The following is an 18,448-nucleotide window of genomic DNA, read 5'->3' as shown; positions in this document are numbered from 1 at the left end:
ATCAAATATCCGTTGTTCAAATTTCCCCAATTGTTTCACTTTTTTTTCAATGGTGAGTTAAAATCTGTCTCCAAACAAGGTCCACACATTGCATTTCTTCGCTGTCTCTTGAGACTCCCTTTCTTTTTCATGGAATGCATTTGTTAAGGAAACCAGGGTGCTTGGAAGGGTGAGCTCTGGGGATACAGGAGAGAACTGAGCATCACTGCTGGGGAGGGGCTGGCTGAGAAGGAGAGAAAGATAGGTGGGGGGACTGCCAGGTAGTTGGAACAGCCAGGAGCAGGGAAAGAGGCAGGACACGCCCCATGACAGGGAGGAGAGGCCAGGGCTGCTGAAGGGTGGGGCCCCGTGCATCCCCCCCGCCCCGAGCGCACCCCCCAGCTGCGGGAGCTGAGAGGAGGTGGGAAGGTGGCCTGTGCCAGGAGCAGGGACAGAGCTCGGTTTGGCAAGGGGTGTGCCCACACTAGGCTGGAGGTGAAGGAGGCACAGGCCAGAGAGCAGGCCTGGAAGGAACAGGATGTCTGTGCTGGGGAGGGAGGGAAAGGATGGTGCCAAGACCCAGCTTCCGCCAGTCCCAAGCTCCTCCCTGCCTGGCGCGGTCCCAGGAGCCAGTCCCTGGCCTCCTAGCTACAGTCTACCACAGGCCTGCACAGTAGCTCCCGAGACAATGCCGGTGGTCAGCCATCCAGATGCTTTGCTGTGCCGCCTTCTGCTCCTGGCCCCCCACGACGCTGGGCAGGGGCGTCCTCCTCGGCACAGGTTTGAGTATAAGCTCAGCTTCAAGGGCCCAAGGCTGGCATTGCCTGGGGCTGGAATACCCTTCTGGAGCCACCACAGAGGTGAGGGCAGGGGTGGGCGCCAGCCATGCCCGGGGTCCCTCAGCATGCTGGAGGGGCTGCACCTTGGTGGGGGACAGGCCTGCCAGGGCCAGCCTCTGTCCAGGGTGGGCAGGGCCTGGGGCAGACAGTGCCAGGGACCCCAGGACCCTTCCCAGGCTGGTCTCCTGCTCCACCACCCCTGAGTCTCAGCTTCTCCTCTCTGCTTCTCTGCCCTAGGACTTCTCTCTTCTCCTCTGCCTCTCCTTGGACTCCTCCCCTTCCTCTGCCTGTTGAACCTGTGAACACACACACGTACACATGCTCACACACTAAGTCCCAGGACAGAAACAAGGCAACCTGGACTAGCACAAAGCCCCAGGCTCCTGGTTCCATCCTGTCTGCCTGCGTCATCCATGAGAACCGAGGGACCACCTGCAGGGAGGCATCCTCCTGTGAGCAGGCACCGGCCCTTCCCTGTATGCGTGTTGGGGTTGGAAGCAGGCATGAGAGCATCTTAGCCCATGGGTCTGTGTTCAGGGCCTTCCAAACCCAGACCTACAAAGAGTCTGTCTTCTGCCTGATCTTGTTCCAAAAAGGATTTGTGATGACTTACAAGGACCTATACAATATAGAGTATCTTAAATTAGGAGTGAGCAAGAAGAATGAGACTTAGGGTTAGGATGGGACATGAAATGAGTCCAGTTTCCAAAACATATGCTGTGAGATCTCAACTCTGAAGCTGGGCCATGGATTTAGCCCAGAGCCTCCTAGCAGGCAAAGCAAAGAGAGAAAGCAGATCAGCTATGTATTTCTATCTATGAGACGTAAGTTCTGAGAAACGGCATGATTCCTCACTGAGGCCAGAACAAAATACCCCTTTAAAACGAGACAGGCTCTGTCAGTAGGGTCTTTCTTCCAGTGCTTCACAGGAGGAAGGCACAGGAGGTGGATGGAGTGGGCTGTCTCTACAGCACCAAGCCCGGCCCTGCCTCCGAGCCAGGAGGGCAGGGCCTGTTCACCACTCACTGCTCTTGGCCTTGCCAGGTCTGAGCTGTCACAGATCATGTGGGGGAGCAGAGGCACATTCTCCAAGGTCACCCAGTGTATGCCCATTGCCTATTCATTCGTTCACTTACCCTGATGCTCCTCTGTTCCCAGCCCAGAGACACAGGGCTGAGTCAGGCTCAAGGAGCCGCAGTCTGGAGGGAGGTGGCACGACCAATCCACTTGAGGTTGAATGCATAAGGGTAGGAGGCAGCGGATAGTCCTCGCCTCCTGCAAGTCACTTCAGAGGCAGTGGCAGCTTCCGGGGGCCCCAGGACTTCTGGCCTTGCACCCTCTGAGCCTCCCTGCCCCCATCCTGGCCTTTGCAGGCAAACGGGCGGTGTTGGCATCCTCTGGGAAGTCCTGGCAGGGTCTGGGCCTGGGCCAGGTTCCAGCCTGGCCGGCCGGAGGGCGAGAGGCAGCTGGAGTAGGGCTCTGAATGCCCTTCCTGGTTGCTGCCAAGTCACCTCAGTTTCTCCTCCATTCCTCCCCGTCATACAGCCCCTTTCTCCCCACCCTGCCACCGCCAGGACGCTTCTCACCCACACTCCGCCTGTTCCTCCCATCCCGGGCCAGCTCCCCCCCGCACCCTGGCTTTCATGCCTCCTTACCCTGGAACGCCCCAGGTCCCCTCCCAGCTCCCCAGCCTGCAGTCCCGGGCAGGCTGCCTGTTCTCTCCCGAAGTGCTCGGCTGCGTTCTGTGGGCACAGCACTGCCTCTTGTCACACGGCCTCAGTTTCCTCATCCGAGAAATAGGAGAGGTCAGACACAAACATCTCCCGTGGCGGAAAAAGCTGTACTTTGGAGTCAGAGGGAGATGAATTCCAATCCACTCAGTTCCTTAACTTTTATGAGCCTCAGTTTCCTCATCCGTAAAATGGGGTCTTATAAAAACAGACAATGCAGACCGAGGCGAGGCTTAAGGGAGGGCGCAGGCCGTGCTGGCATCCGTTGCCCTCCCTGGCACAGGCCCCTCCGGCTGCGCTGGGCTCGTTCCCACTTCTCGGTGGATTCCCGCGTCTGACCAGCAGCCATTATCGAATGTTCTCCTTCCTCCTCCCAGAAGCCAGCCCCGACAGTGGAGGGGCGCAGGGGTGTAGTGGGCCGGGGTCCTGAGCTGCCCTGGTCCACAGACGCCATCCCGGGCCTGGGGGAAGTGCGGCCGGCGCCATCCGTGAGGCCCCGCAGTGGCCCTTCTCCGCCTGGGAGGTGGAGACACAGATGAGGGTGACAGAGCCGCGGCGCGGGGAGCCCAGGGCACGGTGAGCGGCCCCACTCAGGCTCGACAGAGGGGGTGCATCAGGCAGGCGGGCAATGAGCCCTGGGGTTCCAGTGTCCTGCAGGGACCCCTGAGCTGAGGGACTGGGAGCCTGCAGGTCGTGTGGTACACCCGGGACAGGGGCCACGTCGGCTCTGTCCTGGGGGCCTTGGCCTCGTGGGACGGCATCGCGGTTTCTTCGACTCCTCTGCCAGGGATACCCAGGTGAGTAGTGGTCTCCTGCCCACCTGCCCGCCCACGCCCTCACCCTCCTCCTGCGCCCACAGCTCAGGCTGATTGTCACCCCCATGCAGAGCAGCCCTGGCATCCACGTGCAGGCCAGTGAGGGCACGCCCCCCTTGAGCAGCTCGGGAAGGCCTGTCGGCGCTGCCCCCCATTCCCGGGCCAGAGGGGCTCCAGCAGGGAGCCCGCCCCTCCTGGAGCTGTCACCCCTGCTGGCCTCTCACTCTGAGCTGGTGGCTGTCCCCCTGGGACTCCCTCCCACTCAGTCTCAGCTGTGGCCCTGGGGCCCCAGGCCCAGACTTTGCTCCCTGTCCCTGGGAACCAGGAACCACCCCAACAGCCTTGGGGGACGGACACCGGCTGGGGCCTGCGGTAAGTGTGTCTGCCCCGTTATCTCCTCTCATCCCCGACACCTTTGACGAGGGGGACGTACTAGTCCCCACTGACGGGTAAGGACACTGGAGCAGAAAGGCGAGGTGACGCGCCCGAGGCCACACAGCTGCGCGCAGAGCTGAAATGCAGCCCAGACTTGCCCGCGGAGGATCCTGCCCTTCCCCGCACCAGCTGCGCCTTCCCTGCCCCACATGACGTGGCTTCTGTGGCTTCTGTCCCTCTCTGGCCTCCAGTGGCCGGGCCGGTTCGTCGGTTTCTCTCAGCAAACCTCCCTCAGCCCGCGACAATCAGGCTAATTGCTGGCGTTTGTGGCGCGAGCTCGCTGTAGCCAGGCCAGCGCCAGGCCACGCGCAGGCCCTGTCTTAGTCACCCTCGTAACACGGGTCCGAGCTGCTTTCGGTTACCCTCGTTTTAAAGACGGGAGCTCTGGGGTTCGGGAGGATGAGGTCACTCGCCAAGGTCACGAGCTCAGAGTGCAAACCCAGGTGGCCGCTCTGTTCTGCATCCCTCTGGGCTGAGGGCGGCGAGGCCAGCTGCTCTGGCGTGAGCCGCCCCCCGTGTCGCAGTGTCTGTGTGTCTGTGGCCCGTGGGCCCGGAGACCCTCGGGGCTCCACACTCTTCTTCTAACTCCCCAGAGCCTGCTACACCGCCCCGTGGGGAAGGTGGGCTGTCACACTGTCCTCAGCCACTAGGACATGTCCCACGTCATCTGCCCGGAGTCTCCTGCCACAGTCTGAGCCACAGTAGCAGGGGGAGGAGAGAAAGCCCTAGCCAGAGCCATGGGGACTCGGAGTTGAGGGGCAGTGGGGGGAAGGGCAGTAGGGCGAGGTGGGGGGTCGGGAGATTGAGGGCAGAAACCCACTGTTGATCCAGGCCTCTGTCCCCCTGGGGAAGCGTCACAGGGAGGCCTCTGTCCCTTCCTCTGTAAACTCCAGCTTCCAGCGTTCCGCCGGGCAGGGCTTGCTCCCCTGCCCTTCTCTCTCCTGCTAAGAGAGCAGACGGCAGCAAGACAGACTCAAGCTAGACAACAGAGACACGTCCCTCACCAGCTCACCCCGTCCCCACGGCAGTGCCACCCCCAGTGGGGAAGCACTGGGCAGAGTGGCTTCTAGGACTCCCCTCACCGGCCAGGCCTTGGGTCCTGTGTGACCCCGCTGGAGTCCAAGCGCCCACAGGGACGGAGGCTGCCGGGTGCTGGGCTCCTGTCGTCGGCACTTCTGGAACCGGCCATGCCCCTTCGGAGTGAGGATCACCTACTGGTGGCAGAGGCTGCGTGTGGGTGGCCCCTCCTGCTTTTGGGGTCCTCAGGTGGGGAGTGCAGAATACAGGGCCCCGGTGACACAGCCGCCCACAGCCCCAGCAGACTGGCGCCTGGACACCACGCAGGGCCCCTGGCACATGCGAGTCAACACCCACCTGGGCTCCTCCGCCCTACACGGACTCCTAACACTCACACAGAGCACACGCACGCACGGGCCGGCCTGAGACCAGGAGTGCAGGTCACCTCCGTGCCACTCTGACACCAAGCCCTGTGGCCGTCTGCCCTGCACGGCAGCCCGCGAGTCAGAGGCGAGGACGCTGCCCCACTGCTGGGGTCGCGGGAGCAGAGGGGCCTCACTCCCTCCACACCCCTCAGGTCTCCTTGAACAGCGGCCTCACTCCCAGCGATCCAGACAAGGTCTGTGTGGATGTGGGGCCCCTGCGTTTGGTCCCTGGAGGTTTCTTTGGGGGTCTCAGCAGCCACCAGCGTGCTGGCAGGTGAGGATCCCACTGGGCAGGGGAGAGCAGAGAGGGGACTAACGCATCTTCCCGAGCACACCTTCCCAAGAGCACTGGGTGCGGGCCGGTCACGTCCCCGCCACGCGTCCTCTCTGGGGCTCTGTAGCCATCGGGAGAAATCACGTCTGCCTTGAGACTTGGAAGTCTCAAATGGGATAAAACAAGAGACGCTTGTATTCCAGTGTTGGCCCCCTACGTGCCCCTAGGTGGGAGCTGTGGGGCAGGTAGAAGAGGGACAGCCTCGAGGAATATTTAGGGAAATGGAGCAAAGAGGAGTGATGCAATAGAGAGCCATGGAGGGTCCTGCAGGTGGACAGCAGGGGAGTGGGCGTCTTTGAATGCCAGGACTTTAGTCTTTAGACACTGGGTACTAGGGAGCCATGGAAGGTTTTGGAGGAGGAGAGTGACATGGTCAGAGCCACACCAGGGAGGCAGCCACTGCGAGGTTGCCTCTGCCAGTAGCATCTGTGCTCTGGGGCCTGAGAGTGTTTCTTACTTTGCACCAGGGCTCTAGCCCAGGGCGTTTTGTGATTGTCCAGTTTTCCCACTCATGGGGCCCACCTCTGCTGAGTGTGAGGTGCGACCCTCACAGCCAGTCCACCCCTCTACTCATCTGCCCCCGACATCCGTCCTGTGACGTGAGCAAGACAAGGGCCCGAGAGCTGCCTCCCTGGGGTGCGATGGGGGCTGGGGTGAGGGCCAAGGGAGGGGCTCTGGGTGAAGTGGTCGTATTTCTTCTCCATCCACTCCCTTCCAGAGGACCATGACGTCCTGTCCTTCCTGACCTTCAGTTTGAGTGAGCTGAGCCCAGAGGTGATGCCGGCCCTGGCCACCTGGGAGAGGCCAGCCAGGGACCCTTCCCTCACCCGTGTCCTAGTGCCCTCAGACCTGCCATTCCAGCCCTCCTCCCACCTGTCCTCTGAGCTCCGCGCAGCTCAGGCCTCGTGTTGGGGCCGGGTCTTCAAGGCCCCCCAGGCTGGCTGGGCCACACTGTTACATCACAGTTCAGAGTGATCAGGGCCGGGTCTTGGAAGGTGCAGGGGGCTGTGGGAGCAGAGAGAGGGGTTCTGAACCCCTCCAGGGGCTCAGGGAAGGCTGCTCAGAGGAGACAAGCCCGAAGGACCGAAGGACCGGAGGAGCAGCCAGAGGGAGGGATGTGAATCTGCAAGGCGCGGAGCTCAGAGGGCGGCGCCTACAGGGCTGGGCGGCCAGGTGAGAGCTCTTCCCTGGCTGGGGTGCATGTCTGGTCAGGGAGGGAGCCTGGCGTGTGGGGGAGCCTCTAGATCTCCCACGGGTTTCCGGCCCCACTTTCTGTCTTCCTCCCACAGCCTCGCCCTCTGCCCTCCCTGGAGCAGCTCTGCCTGCAGGGGCAGCTGGAAGGGCTGCAGGCAAGGCTGGCCCTGGGCACCAGGGAGGACATAAGTCCACAGCCACCCTCTGTGGCTCCAGGAGATGGTAGGGACCCAGGGAGTAGGCAGGTGGGGCGAGGGCCCATCTGAGTCACAGGATCCTCTTCCCTTAGAAGCAGCAGTCCTTTTTTTTTTTTTTTTTTTGAGGCAGAGTCTCGCTTTGTTCCCTGGGCTAGAGTGCCGTGGCGTCAGCCTAGCTCACAGCAACCTCAAACTCCTGGGCTCAAGTGATCCTTCTGCCTCAGCCTCCCGAGTAGCTGGGACTACAGGCATGCGCCACCATGCCCGGCTGATTTTTTCTATATATATTTTTTTAGTTGTCCAGATCATTTCTTTCTATTTTTTAGTAGAGACGGGGTCTCACTCTTGCTCAGGCTGGTCTCGAACTCCTGAGCTCAAACAATCCGCCCGCCTCGGTCTCCCAGAGTGCTAGGATTACAGGCGTGAGCCACCGCGCCGGGCCTAAGCAGCAGTCCTTTAACCAATGGGGAGATGGAGGCCTGAGGAGGCCTTATCTAAGTGGGACCTGGGGCCCAGCTGCTCTGTCCTAGCCCCACCTCCCAACCCAGACGCATTTTCCTAGGGAGGGTCCTGGAGGCAGCAGCCATGCCTTCTGGCAACCCTCTCCAAGATGCCCCCCAGAGATGGGCTGTGTTGCCCCAGCCCAGCTGCCCAGCCCAGCTCTGCTCCAGTCCCCCGGGGCAAAGGCTCTCCGACCTGGAGGAGACGCTGGGCAGACGCAGCCGGCTCCTGCGGGCTCTGCGGGGTCTCGCCAAGCAGTTGGCCCAGGCTGACAGGCAGTGGAAGAAACAAATGGGGGCCCCAGGCCAGGCCTGAGGGAAGCCCAGTGAGGGGCCCTTCTGACATCCAGGGCTCCACCTGCAGGCTTGAAAGAGGAGCAGGCCCTACAATCAGGAACCAGCCCGGACCCGAGTTCTGGAGGGAAGAGGTGAAATGCAGGGGTGAAATGCTGCAGGTCACAGGACAGGACAGGGCAGCATACAGGAGGGCGTCTCCGCACAAGCAAGTGCCCTCAGAACCACAGGGCTGGGGCGGGGGAAAGGAGATGCCAGGTATTTGGACTCGGGTCTGCAGATGAATGACAGAAGTAGACTAGGTGCTAATTTGCATGTAGCTTCACATGTGATTTGCATACAGCTTGCTTAATGCTCAGTTGCATGAAAAGCCTCATTTCAACCCCATTGCCAGCTGGCTCCTCCCCCAGGGAGTCCTGCCTCAGGTCATGCCCAGCCCGGGGGCCTGAGAGCTAAACTCAGCCAAGGCGCTAGGCACTGGGCAGAGGGGGCCCGCAGCTCCCGCAGGTTTTGCTGGGCTCTGACAGCTCGAGGTTTTAATCTGTGTCCTCGGGCCAGAGCAGCTTAGGCTAGGCTGCTGGAGTGGGGAAGAGGGGGCAGCCCACGCTCCAGGGCCAGGCCTCTCTAATCCTGCCTTCAGGCCCTGCACCCCTCCTGCCAGGTTCCATCGGCCCCATAGAAAGGTGGCCACTGCTCCAGGTCACTCAGCGAGGCAGAGACCCAAGCACTGGGTGTTGACCAGCGCTGGCCCCAGCTTGGATGGTGCCCTGGGAGAAGGGGGCTGACAGGACTGGGCTGGATCTGTGCCTCCTTCAGGAGACAGGGCCACTTTTAGAAAGGGGAAGGATTTTGAGAAAGCCCAGGGGTGGCCACTGTTGGGGGACACAATCACCTTTAGGGAGAGGGGTTCAGGAAGGGGGCGGGAAGGAGAAACCCGGACGAATGGGGCTCAGATAAGCTCAGTGTGTCCAGAATGAGGCGGCCCCGGTAATCTGGCAAGGCCTCCGAGAGCAGGATGCTTTGGCATCCCTGTGGAGGGTGGGCTCTGAGAAGACAGGGGCTGTGCCCTTGGCCCTAGACAAGAGGCCGGCCCTCCTGCAGGACTCCGCCAAAGTCAGTGCCCTGCTCCATGGACAGCGGACTCTGCTCCAGACCCTGCAAGAGATGAGGTAAAGGATAGGGTGAGGAGGGGGACCCGGGGATCTTCCCCACACCCGGGGGACCCTCTGCACCTTGCTCCTCTGCCTGAAGTTCCTGCATTCGCCCTTCATTCCTTTTGTCATTTCCTGAGCACCCACCACAAAGCCTGGCAATTGGAAGGGTTGCCGGCAGAGTTAGGTTTGTTGAGTTGACTTGAATTTAGCTGAATCAAATTTAAAGTTTTGAAAGTCCTAGTTCAAGAGCAACTCTCTCTGGGAGAAACCCAACACGAAGGCCCCCATGAGACATTGCCACCTCAGGGAGGGTTAGTAAATCTGAGCCTTCCTTCAGTGACAGCTCCTGGAAGGAGGGGACATTCTGATGGGGCTTCTTGGACGGCGGCCAGCCAAGATCAGGCCAGCTGGAGGAGGTGGTCCCTGACTTCGTTTTGCCCCTTTCAGCCTCCCAGCATCCACTCCAGGCCAGGCCTCTGGGGCTACCCACAGAGCCCTGGGGGTACAGGAAGCCCTGGGGATGCCTGGGAGGAGGAGGCTTCAGGCTGGCTGCTGTGCCTGAAGCCTAGCCCCACCCTGCGCTCCGCACATCTAGAAGCCTGGGCTGGTCCGTGGGATGAGGGAAAGGAGCTCAATCCCCTGGGGGCTGGGGCTGGAGGCAGAGCCCAGGGGAGGCTGGGCTTGAGACCAAGAGCTTTAGGGAGATCCCTACCTGAGCTAAAGCTGTCTCAGGATCTAGGAAGAAGGTTTGGGGTGAAAAGACCAGCCCCCAAGAAGAGGCCCCATGGGTGGTGCCTGTTCCCCACCCATGTGCTGCCCCTGGGGATTATGGGAAATGATTAGGTGATTTGGGTGCAACCAGAAGGGGTAATGAGTCATCTCCTTTGGTTTCCACCCCCACTAGGGATGCAGCAGCCCGCATGGCCTCAGAAGCCCGGGTCTCCCTGCCTGTGGGTGCCGAGCATCATTTCTTAGAGCTGGACCAGATCCTGAGCCTCCTGCGCAAGGACCTTCGGAGCCCAGCGGTGAGGGGGAAGTAGCAGGCTGCATGGCGGCCCCATCCCTGAGGTCCAGGCTCAGCCACGCTTCTTCCAGCGCTCCTGTAGCCCCCAGGCCTCTCCTGCCCTTGCCCTCCCCGCCCAGGACGCCTGGCAGGCACAGCTGTGTCTGTCTGTGTCTGTGTGTGCATGCCCACACGCAAGGACACAGATCTCACCCTCTCTGCCCTCTCTGCTCTCGAGAGAGTCCCACAGACTCAGCATCAGCAGGGCCCTGGAAAGCCCCTGGTCCAACCCCCAGTGGCCAGAAGGGAAATGGGGTGGGCTGGTGGAGTGGGATCTTCCCCACACCCCTGTCTCGTCCTCCTCTTGCCCTCACTCTCACCCGGTCTTTTGCTCACTGCTTCTCTCTTTCTCTTCTTCTGAGCCTTTGGCCCTTGATGATCCCAGGCCCCAGGCCCTCCCAGCTGTCCCCAGATGAAGCCAAGAGAGCTGGGGTGGGGGAGGCAGCTTTGTAGCTGCCCCTTCTCCAGGTTCCTGGATGAGAGCCAGTGGCCTCAAGCCTGGGGAAGGGAAACAGAGCACACGCATGGCCCAGACTCTAGGTCCCCTCCCTCCTTCTGGATGAGAAGCTGAGGCAGGACCTTGGACTTGTCGCTTTCAGAAGGCAGCAGCCAAGGCTCTCCACACATCTGGCTGGCCCCCAGGGGCCTTCTCATGCCTGCGGCCAGGCATCTTCCTCTTCTTCCTCCTCATTCAGACTGTAGGCTTCTGCTACGTGCACTTTAGGTGGGCCTCGCTGTGGGCAGGACTTCCCACTCCACCCAGCATCTCTTGTTTCTGGGCTATAGTCATTCAATTGGAGGGGAGGGCACCGAGGCCCAGAGGGGCCCTGCCCAGTCCCCAGACAGCAAAGAGCACAGGGCAAGCCAGGACCGATTCTTTTTCCAGGGACTACTGCTCAGACATCTGCTCAGCCCCCAGCCCCATCTGGGTCCTTCCCTCCCAGCTCACTCTCTGGAGGAGAAACTGACAAGTAACTGAGAGCATCGCCCCACACGGTCAGCGCCATGATGGCAGGAAGCTCAGGGGCTGTAGGAGTGCAGGAGAAAACCCCTGATCTAACCTGAAGGGACCAGGGAATCAGCCTGGAAGGGACATTTGATATGGGCCATCAAGGCAACCAAGAGTTTTCCAGCCTGACAAGATAGGTAAAAGGCATCGATGCGGGGTAACAGCATGAAAAAAGGCATAGAGGCACGAAAAAGCATAATATTTTGGGGAAAAAGTGGCAAGTTCAGTACTGTTGGAGCAAAGGGCAGGACCAGTTTGTGAAATTGGGCAGAGAATTGAAAAGGTGGGGGGAGGTCACTAACTTTTCTGGGTGGTTATTTACTCAATGAATGTGCACCATTTAGAGATGGGGTGTGCTAAGGGCCTCAGAAATGGGACTGACAGCCCTTCCTGCTGGAATTTCAAGACAAGAAGCGTCAGTGGGGGCTGGGATGGTCCTGGAGGAGGATTGAAGTATGTTCGGCTTTAAAAGGCACGAGGCGGAACGATCACGGGTTATGCGCATGCATAGGGATGCAGGGGTGGCAGTAAGCCTGGAGCCACCTGCGCAGGCCTTAAATGCCTGGGGGAAGGTGTGGACCTTTTGTGGCAGGCCAAGGGAGACAGAGAAGGTCCCAGGGCAGAGGAGACTGTGGTGCAGTGAGTGGAGCCGGGCAACTGTGACAGTCTTGGTTTCAAAAGCCCAGAAGGGAGAGACCCAAGTAATCTCTTCTCTCTCTGGCAGCAGACAGGAGCTGGGCAAGACCCTTTGGGAGCGTCTGTCCACAGGCAGCCTGCCTCCGGGGCCTGCAGCACACATCCCTAGGGCCCTGTGGGCTCTGAGGAGGCAGCTGCTCCCGACCCAGCACGCATGCCTGACCCACCTGGAAGCTGCTGCTCATCCCGGGGAGGCAGGCAGTGTCTGAGGGGCGGGAGAGGGCTTGGCCAGTATCGTCTGTCTCTGGGTGCCCAGCTCCTACCCATACTTTAGCTTTTGGTGAGCTCCCACCTTATTAAAGGTGATTTCCCTTTGCCAGTGCTTTGATACGCTCATTTCCCTCCCAGCTTCACCTTAGTCTCTGTGAAGGCATCCACCTCCTCTGGGTGGGTAGCTGGGAGTGGGCTCCAGGCAGGCAAGGAGGCCAAGGACTTGCCCAATCGCCGAAAGACCAGATACCCCATGGGCTTTGAGCCCTGGACTACAGAGGGAGTCATCACTGTGTATAATTCTGTCCCCAAACTTACCCAGAACAAGGAGCAGCATCTCCCAATGTCCCTCATGGCCCAGCCCGGCCAGCGTCACCGAACTCTGCCTCCCAACTCCGCGCTGCTCCAGGGCCAGCAGGGCAGGCGCGCGGGACAGAGGAACTCTGTGAGGCCACCTCATGGAACCATAACTGGGATTCCCACTCTCGGCCTCAGGCCTCCCTCCCTTTCCCAGCGCCACGCTCTTTGGGCAGCTGCTGGGTTCAGCGGGTTGGCGGGGGGCTAGGAGACAACGCGATGGGGCCCCAGGTTTTTACCCCTTGCTGCTACCCGGATCTTCCAACCGAAAGCCTGGCTATCAGTGACCCAGGAGAGGAGAAAGTTGGAGGAGGGTAGAGAACAGGGCTCTGGGCGGGTACCAGCTCAGCCCCTTTTCCGGGGGAGCGACCCCAGCGCCGCAGGCCCTAATCCGCTGTCAGCAGTGCCCAGTGGAGCCTGGCGTTGAAGGAGGCACGTGGGGGAGGCGGGAGAGGAGCGGGCACGTGGTCCAGCCTTCCCAGCCCCGTGCGTGCCCCCCGCCCCCCGCGAGGAGGGGTTTGGGGAGTGGGGCGGGCCCGGGCGGGGGCGCGCGGCTGGCGGCGCGGAGCGCGGGGTGCCGGCGCGGCGGGAGCTGTCCGCCAGACCTAGTGCTGAAGTGGGCGCCGACGTGCCGGGTGCTCCGCGCGCCGCACCAAGCGCCCCGTGCCCGGGCCGGCGAAGACCATGGCGTTCATGGTGAAGACCATGGTGGGCGGCCAGCTGAAGAACCTCACCGGGAGCCTGGGAGGCGGCGAGGACAAGGGGGACGGGGACAAGTCGGCGGCCGAAGCACAGGGCATGAGCCGAGAGGAGTACGAGGAGTATCAGAAGCAACTGGTGGAAGAGAAGTGAGTGGGATCCCTTCCCGGCTCCGACGACCCCCACCCCCCACCCCCCGCGCGCGCACGCACAGCCTCTTGGCCCACCCCTGGGCCAGCCTCAGGCCCCAATCCCCCTTCCCTACTTTCCTAGACACAGTGAGGGTCTGGGAGGTGTCCTTTAGGCTGCCCCCAGACCTACCGGATCTCAAACCCAGGACCCGCTCCAGCTTCACGCTCCGGCCAAGGGGGAGTGGGGGGAGGGGCGACGGAGCCTGGGACGGGGAGGGGGTGCACGTGCATTTCTGACGAAACAAGTAATCCCTTAATCCGATCTGGTCCCAGCTGCCTATGTCTTCCAACTGGGGCTCCTCTGAGCCTGAGGCTCTTAGGAAAGCGGTGCAGCCACAGGGGCTCAGAATCATGGAGACAGATCCTGAGATGAGGGTGCTCGTAGATAGAGCCTACTTGTGTGCCAGCAGTGCTGGGACCGAGAGGCCCCTGGAACAGAGTTAGCAGCTGGACTCTGGAGCTAGACTACTTGGATTCAGATCCTGGCTTTGCTTCCTATTAGCTGGGTAACTTTAGGCAAGTTAAGCTTTCTGTGCCTCCGTTACGTCTTCTGGAAAATGGAGATGGTAATCATAATATATGCCTTATGAAGATTAAGTGACAATGCATGTAAACTGTTTAGCACAGCACCTGGCACGTGGTAAATCCTGATAGCTATTATTTCACTTAATCCTGATAACAGTTTTGTGAGTTGCAAAATCTTATCCCCATTTTACAGAAGAGGAAAGTAAGTGATTTACCCAAGGACGTACCTAAAATGGTAGTGTAGCTGGGAGGAGAATCCACGTTTGTCTCAAATTCTTTTCCCCACACGACACAGCTTTTCAGGGAGGGAAAGAAAGATGGAGTCGGAGGCCACTAGAGACAAATACTAGAGTCTGCAGAGAGAGTTAGATGGGCTGACTCCCCTTCCCTCCTGGCTCAGCCCAGTGGTGGGTGCAGAGATGAGGACACAGTGTGCTGTGATGGGGAGAGCCAGCAAAGACCAACCTCGGTCGGTCACAAAGAAAGCCCTCGCTACACACAGGCTGACCACACACAGGGACAGGAGCTGCAGGACTCAAAGACCCCTTACACCCTCCCTCGCAGCCCCCCACTTCTCTCGGCCCTTGCAGTGATTCCACCCCTGGTGTCCCCACAGGATGGAGAGGGATGCGCAGTTCACACAGAGGAAGGCAGAGCGGGCCACCTTGCGGAGCCACTTCCGAGACAAATACCGGCTGCCCAAGGTAAGCTGGCCAGGGCTGCAAGGTGCAACTGGGACCCTGAGCTCCCGACCCCGGACTTCTTTGCCCCATTCTGGATACTGCAGATCTCAGCCGTAAGCTCACAGGGAGCTTGGTTAGATCCTTCCCTCTCTCACTCATTCACTTGTTCTTTCATTCATTCATTCACTCATAATTAACCAACCCCCGGCAAGGGCCAGAGCTTGGCGCTGAGGGGAAGCCCAGTTCTCAGGGGACTGACAGGTTTGTGTTTTTGGAACCAAATCCAGGCCTCTTCTCTCCCCCACCCCCACCTCCCAATCCCAGAAAGCAGTAGATCTTACTGCAGGGGTGAGTGCTCTTGGAAAGCAATAGACTTTACTGCAGGGGTGAGTGCTCTTGGGGCCTCTGAACATATATGGAGGGCAGGGTGGGGGAGAGAAGGCCACACCCTCTGTGTGCCAGGTACTTGACCTTCATGTCCTCATGTAACCTCCCAATAATGCTGCCGGGTAGCTGTCGGTGGGGTTGGAGCGGCTGCGGTGCACCTGCGAGGCCATGTTTGCGTGCAGGGCCATCTGGCGGGCCACAAAGGGCAGGTTGCAGTCGGACACGCTGGTGTCCACAAGGCCCTCCACGGCTGGGGAGACTCAGTGCTCACACCTGGCCCTGGGCCCTGTGCGCTGCCGTGGCCTTATAGGTGCGCCACAGCCACTCCAACCCCACCGACAGGTAGCTATCTCTCACGTCTACAAACTGAGGCTCAGAGAGATTAAGGGACTCGGCTAAGGTCACACAGCCAGTAAGTGATGGAGCTGGGATTAGTTCTCAAGCCTGTGAATACTGAGCTTGCCCTTGCTCCAGGACCCCAGGCTGTCTTCCAGGGTATGGAGTCTGCCTACAGACAGCAAAGTACCCCCTTGGCTGGCCCATCGGCCAGAGAGTATGTCTCAGGACCCCCCTGCACCCCTGCTCCCCTAGGCACCGCAGCGCCAGAAGGGCATGTAGGTGTGCTGCTCCTGTTGCCTAAGGAGCACAAGCCACTCCCAGAATAATGTGCCCAGAACTGTGCTAGACTCTGAGGGGAAAATACAAGTCCAAGGCTATAGCACTCCTGACCTTGATCTTCCACTTGAATCGAAAGATCATATATGTGAATATCACATTCACTTATTCAACAAATATTTACTGAGCCCCCAGCTGCCTCTGACTCCCCACAAAGCACAGTTTTTTGGAAGTCTCTTGAAGGGAAAACAGTCCAGAAAGCCTGCCTCGCTGCAAACCCAGCTAGGAACGGATGCTTGCACTAAGCATTTAAAAGACAAAACTCCTGCCTTCAGGGAGCTCTGAGTCCAGTAGAAAAGACAAGACTTGGATGCAACTGAGTAGGACACAAAGTGGAAAGCCCAAGGCCCCCCGCACCCCCAGAGGGACAGGGAGTGGAATAGCCATCAGTAGGTGCTGTCTAAAGAAAGCACAGACGTTGGAATCAGTGACATGGTTTGAATCTAGCTCTCCCACTTCCTAGTTGTATGACCTTGGGCAATGTAAGCTACCCCAGGTTACTTACTTGAAGTAAGTAACTTAAATTTAAAGTGAGTTATTTGCTTAAATTATCTGAGCCTCAATTTCCTTTTTTGTGAAATGAAGATAACCATATACCTGTCTCAGCCAGGCGCAGTGGCTCACGCCTCTAATCCTAGCACTCTGGGAGGCCGAGGCAGGAGGATCGCTTGAGCTCAGGAGTTGGAGACCAGCTTCAGCAAGAGCAAGACCCTGTCTCTACTAAAAATAGTAAAAATTAGCTGGGCCTGGTGGTAGGTGCCTGTAGTCCCAGCTACTTGGGAGGCTGAGGCAGGAGGATCACTTGAGCTCAGTTTGAGGTTGCTATGAGCTAGGCTGACGTAATGGCACTCTAGCCCAGGCAACAGAGAGAGACTCTGTCTCAAAAAACCAAAACCAAAAACAGACCAAAAAAACCCAGTATACCTGTCTCCCAGGGTTACCACAAGAATTAAGAGCAATCAGCTCAATGTCAGCCCTATAATAGGTGTTTGATAAATGGTACCCAACACCACTACTGGTTATATCCTTCAGCATAACAACAGTCAGCACACAACATAGCCGACTGTAACGCTGTGTCCCCTGGGTCTTTTCTCGATTTTTTTTTTTTTTTTTTTTTTGAGACAGAGTCTCACTCTGTTGCCCAGGCTAGAGTGCCATGGCGTCATCCTAGCTCATAGCAACCTCAAACTCCTGGGCTCAAGTGATCCTCCTGCCTCGGCCTCCCGAGTAGCTGGGACTACAGGCACGTGCTACCATGCCCGGCTAATTTTTTCTATATATTTTTAGTTGTCCAGCTAATTTCCTTCTATTTTTAGTAGAGATGGGGGTCTCACTCTTGCTCAGGCTGGTCTCGAACTCCGAGCTCAAATGATCCACTCGCCTCGGCCTCCCAGAGTGCTGGGATTAGAGGAGTGAGCCACCGCGCCCGGCCTCGCCTGGGTCTTTTCATTTTGTCTTCACCCGCAGTGCTAGTCCTTCAGTATCTCAGGGTGCAGCGAGGTGATCGAAGTGCGAGGGCTCCACGTCCAGCCATCCAGGGCGTGATCCTGGGATGTGAGAGTGGGGCCTGAGCTCACTGCAACGTGGGTCCCAAGAGTCTGGGGGCCCGGGAACCCCCGCCAGGCCTCTCCCTGCCCCTCAACCCCGGGTCCTCACAGACCTCACCCCCTCCCCACACCCTCTTCCCTTCAGAATGAGACGGACGAGAGCCAGATCCAGATGGCAGGTGGAGATGTGGAGCTGCCCCGGGAGCTGGCCAAGATGATTGAGGAGGACACGGAGGAGGAGGAGGAGAGGGCCTCCGTCCTCGGGCAGCTGGCCAGCCTCCCTGGCTTGGACCTCGGCTCGCTCAAGGACAAGGCCCAGGCCACACTGGGGGACCTCAAGCAATCAGCTGAGAAGTGCCACATCATGTAAGCACTTCCCTGGAGTTGCCCACCGGGATGACCAGGGGGCTGGGCCCACAGGAGGGCTAGGTGTCTCAACTTCCAGGGACCCATACCCCGAAATGTCCCTTTGTCCCTTGCTCCACCCTAGCCCCAGAACCCTTCTCATCCATGCCCCAAGTCTGCCTTCTGGTCTCTCCCCCTCCATGGAAAGCAAAGTCCCCGTTCCTTACTCTGCCCCTCAGGACCCACCCCCTACTTAGCCCGTGGAGCCTCCCAAGACCACAGCAATAGGCCCACTCCTCTCTGGCCATGGCCCCAAGTCCCTGCACACGGGAGCATCTGTGGAGAGACACACAGAGGGTACAGAAACTCTGGCACGTGCAGAGGCGTAAGCCGCAGAGGCACCCTGCACACACAGACACACACCAAGTCCAGCCCCCTTGGGTACCCAGCCCCTCCAGACACCAAGACACACATGCCCTCAGCAGGTAGGAGGCCTGGGTTCAAGTTTCCACCTTTATTGTCCTTGATAGCCACTGCTCTTTCTGGGCCTCATTTCATCATCTGTAAAATGGGTAGACTGGATAATTTCTAAGACTCTTTCTGGCTTGGCCTCTCAGAGCCAAGCCCACACCCCTCCTCGGCAGGGCAGCAGCTGCAGCCGTAGCCTCCAGTGGCTGCCACAGTGGGCTCTGGGAGCCGAGTGACGCCATGCGAGGGGCGGGGTGCCAAGGATGAAGCTGGCACTGAACAGTAGCCCAGGCGGCTCCAGGCCTTCTCTGGGCCCAGGGCCCAGCCAGTTTCTGTTCTGTTCCTGTAGAACTCTCTTCTGGATTCTATAGCTGGAATCTCCTCTCCTAGCTCAGTGGAAAATAAAACTCCCAAATGCCGTGCCCATCTTCCCACATCCTACTGACGCCCAGGAGTCTTGGAGTTTACGGCCCTTCGAGCCTGCCTTGGAGGGGTGTCCTTTAGCTCCTCACCCGCAGCTTCATGGGACGGAGGGGACACCCAGTGCTAGGAGCGGGAGTGTTTTTCGTGGAAACCCTTCTGGCTCCATCCGTAAGATGCTCGAGTTCTATCCTCTCAGGGCCCTGGGCGTGGGTGGGTCTGGGGCCATGGGACATAGGTCTGGGCTTCGAGGCGGATGT

The 18,448-nt window shown here is 59.4% G+C and overlaps 2 protein-coding genes across 2 annotated transcripts; both read left to right on the top strand.

The window, feature by feature from the left end:
* The first annotated feature begins 667 nt into the window (after nucleotides 1-667).
* LMAN1L (lectin, mannose-binding, 1 like) lies at nucleotides 668-11,890 on the top strand. The gene is given in 19 exon segments (XM_012640545.1): nucleotides 668-839; nucleotides 2,996-3,051; nucleotides 3,054-3,093; nucleotides 3,096-3,124; nucleotides 3,239-3,314; nucleotides 3,317-3,345; nucleotides 3,408-3,462; nucleotides 3,630-3,735; nucleotides 4,932-5,031; nucleotides 5,393-5,482; nucleotides 5,484-5,514; nucleotides 6,293-6,357; nucleotides 6,864-6,988; nucleotides 7,643-7,807; nucleotides 8,399-8,471; nucleotides 8,861-8,928; nucleotides 9,818-9,938; nucleotides 10,576-10,700; nucleotides 11,713-11,890. Coding segments are annotated over 19 exon segments (1,704 nt in total).
* Nucleotides 11,891-12,881: 991 nt separating this feature from the next.
* CPLX3 (complexin 3) lies at nucleotides 12,882-17,325 on the top strand. Its single transcript, XM_012640617.1, has 3 exons — nucleotides 12,882-13,096; nucleotides 14,280-14,367; nucleotides 17,101-17,325. The coding sequence occupies exons 1-3, from the start codon at nucleotides 12,933-12,935 to the stop codon at nucleotides 17,323-17,325; spliced, it is 477 nt and encodes a 158-aa protein (XP_012496071.1). The 5' UTR covers nucleotides 12,882-12,932.
* The last annotated feature ends 1,123 nt before the right edge of the window (nucleotides 17,326-18,448 follow it).

Source organism: Propithecus coquereli, unplaced genomic scaffold, assembly GCF_000956105.1.
Source record: "Propithecus coquereli isolate 6110/MARCELLA unplaced genomic scaffold, Pcoq_1.0 Scaffold155, whole genome shotgun sequence".
NCBI lineage: Eukaryota > Metazoa > Chordata > Mammalia > Primates > Indriidae > Propithecus > Propithecus coquereli.
This window is presented reverse-complemented; position numbering and strand designations above follow the sequence as displayed.

Coding starts and splice junctions, on each gene's coding strand:
- CPLX3 (XM_012640617.1), top strand. CDS start 12,933: ATGGCGTTCATGGTGAAGACCATGGTGGGCGGCCAGCTGAAGAACCTC. Junction 13,097..14,279: donor AAGCAACTGGTGGAAGAGAA/GTGAGTGGGATC, acceptor GTGTCCCCACAG/GATGGAGAGGGATGCGCAGT. Junction 14,368..17,100: donor ACAAATACCGGCTGCCCAAG/GTAAGCTGGCCA, acceptor TCTTCCCTTCAG/AATGAGACGGACGAGAGCCA.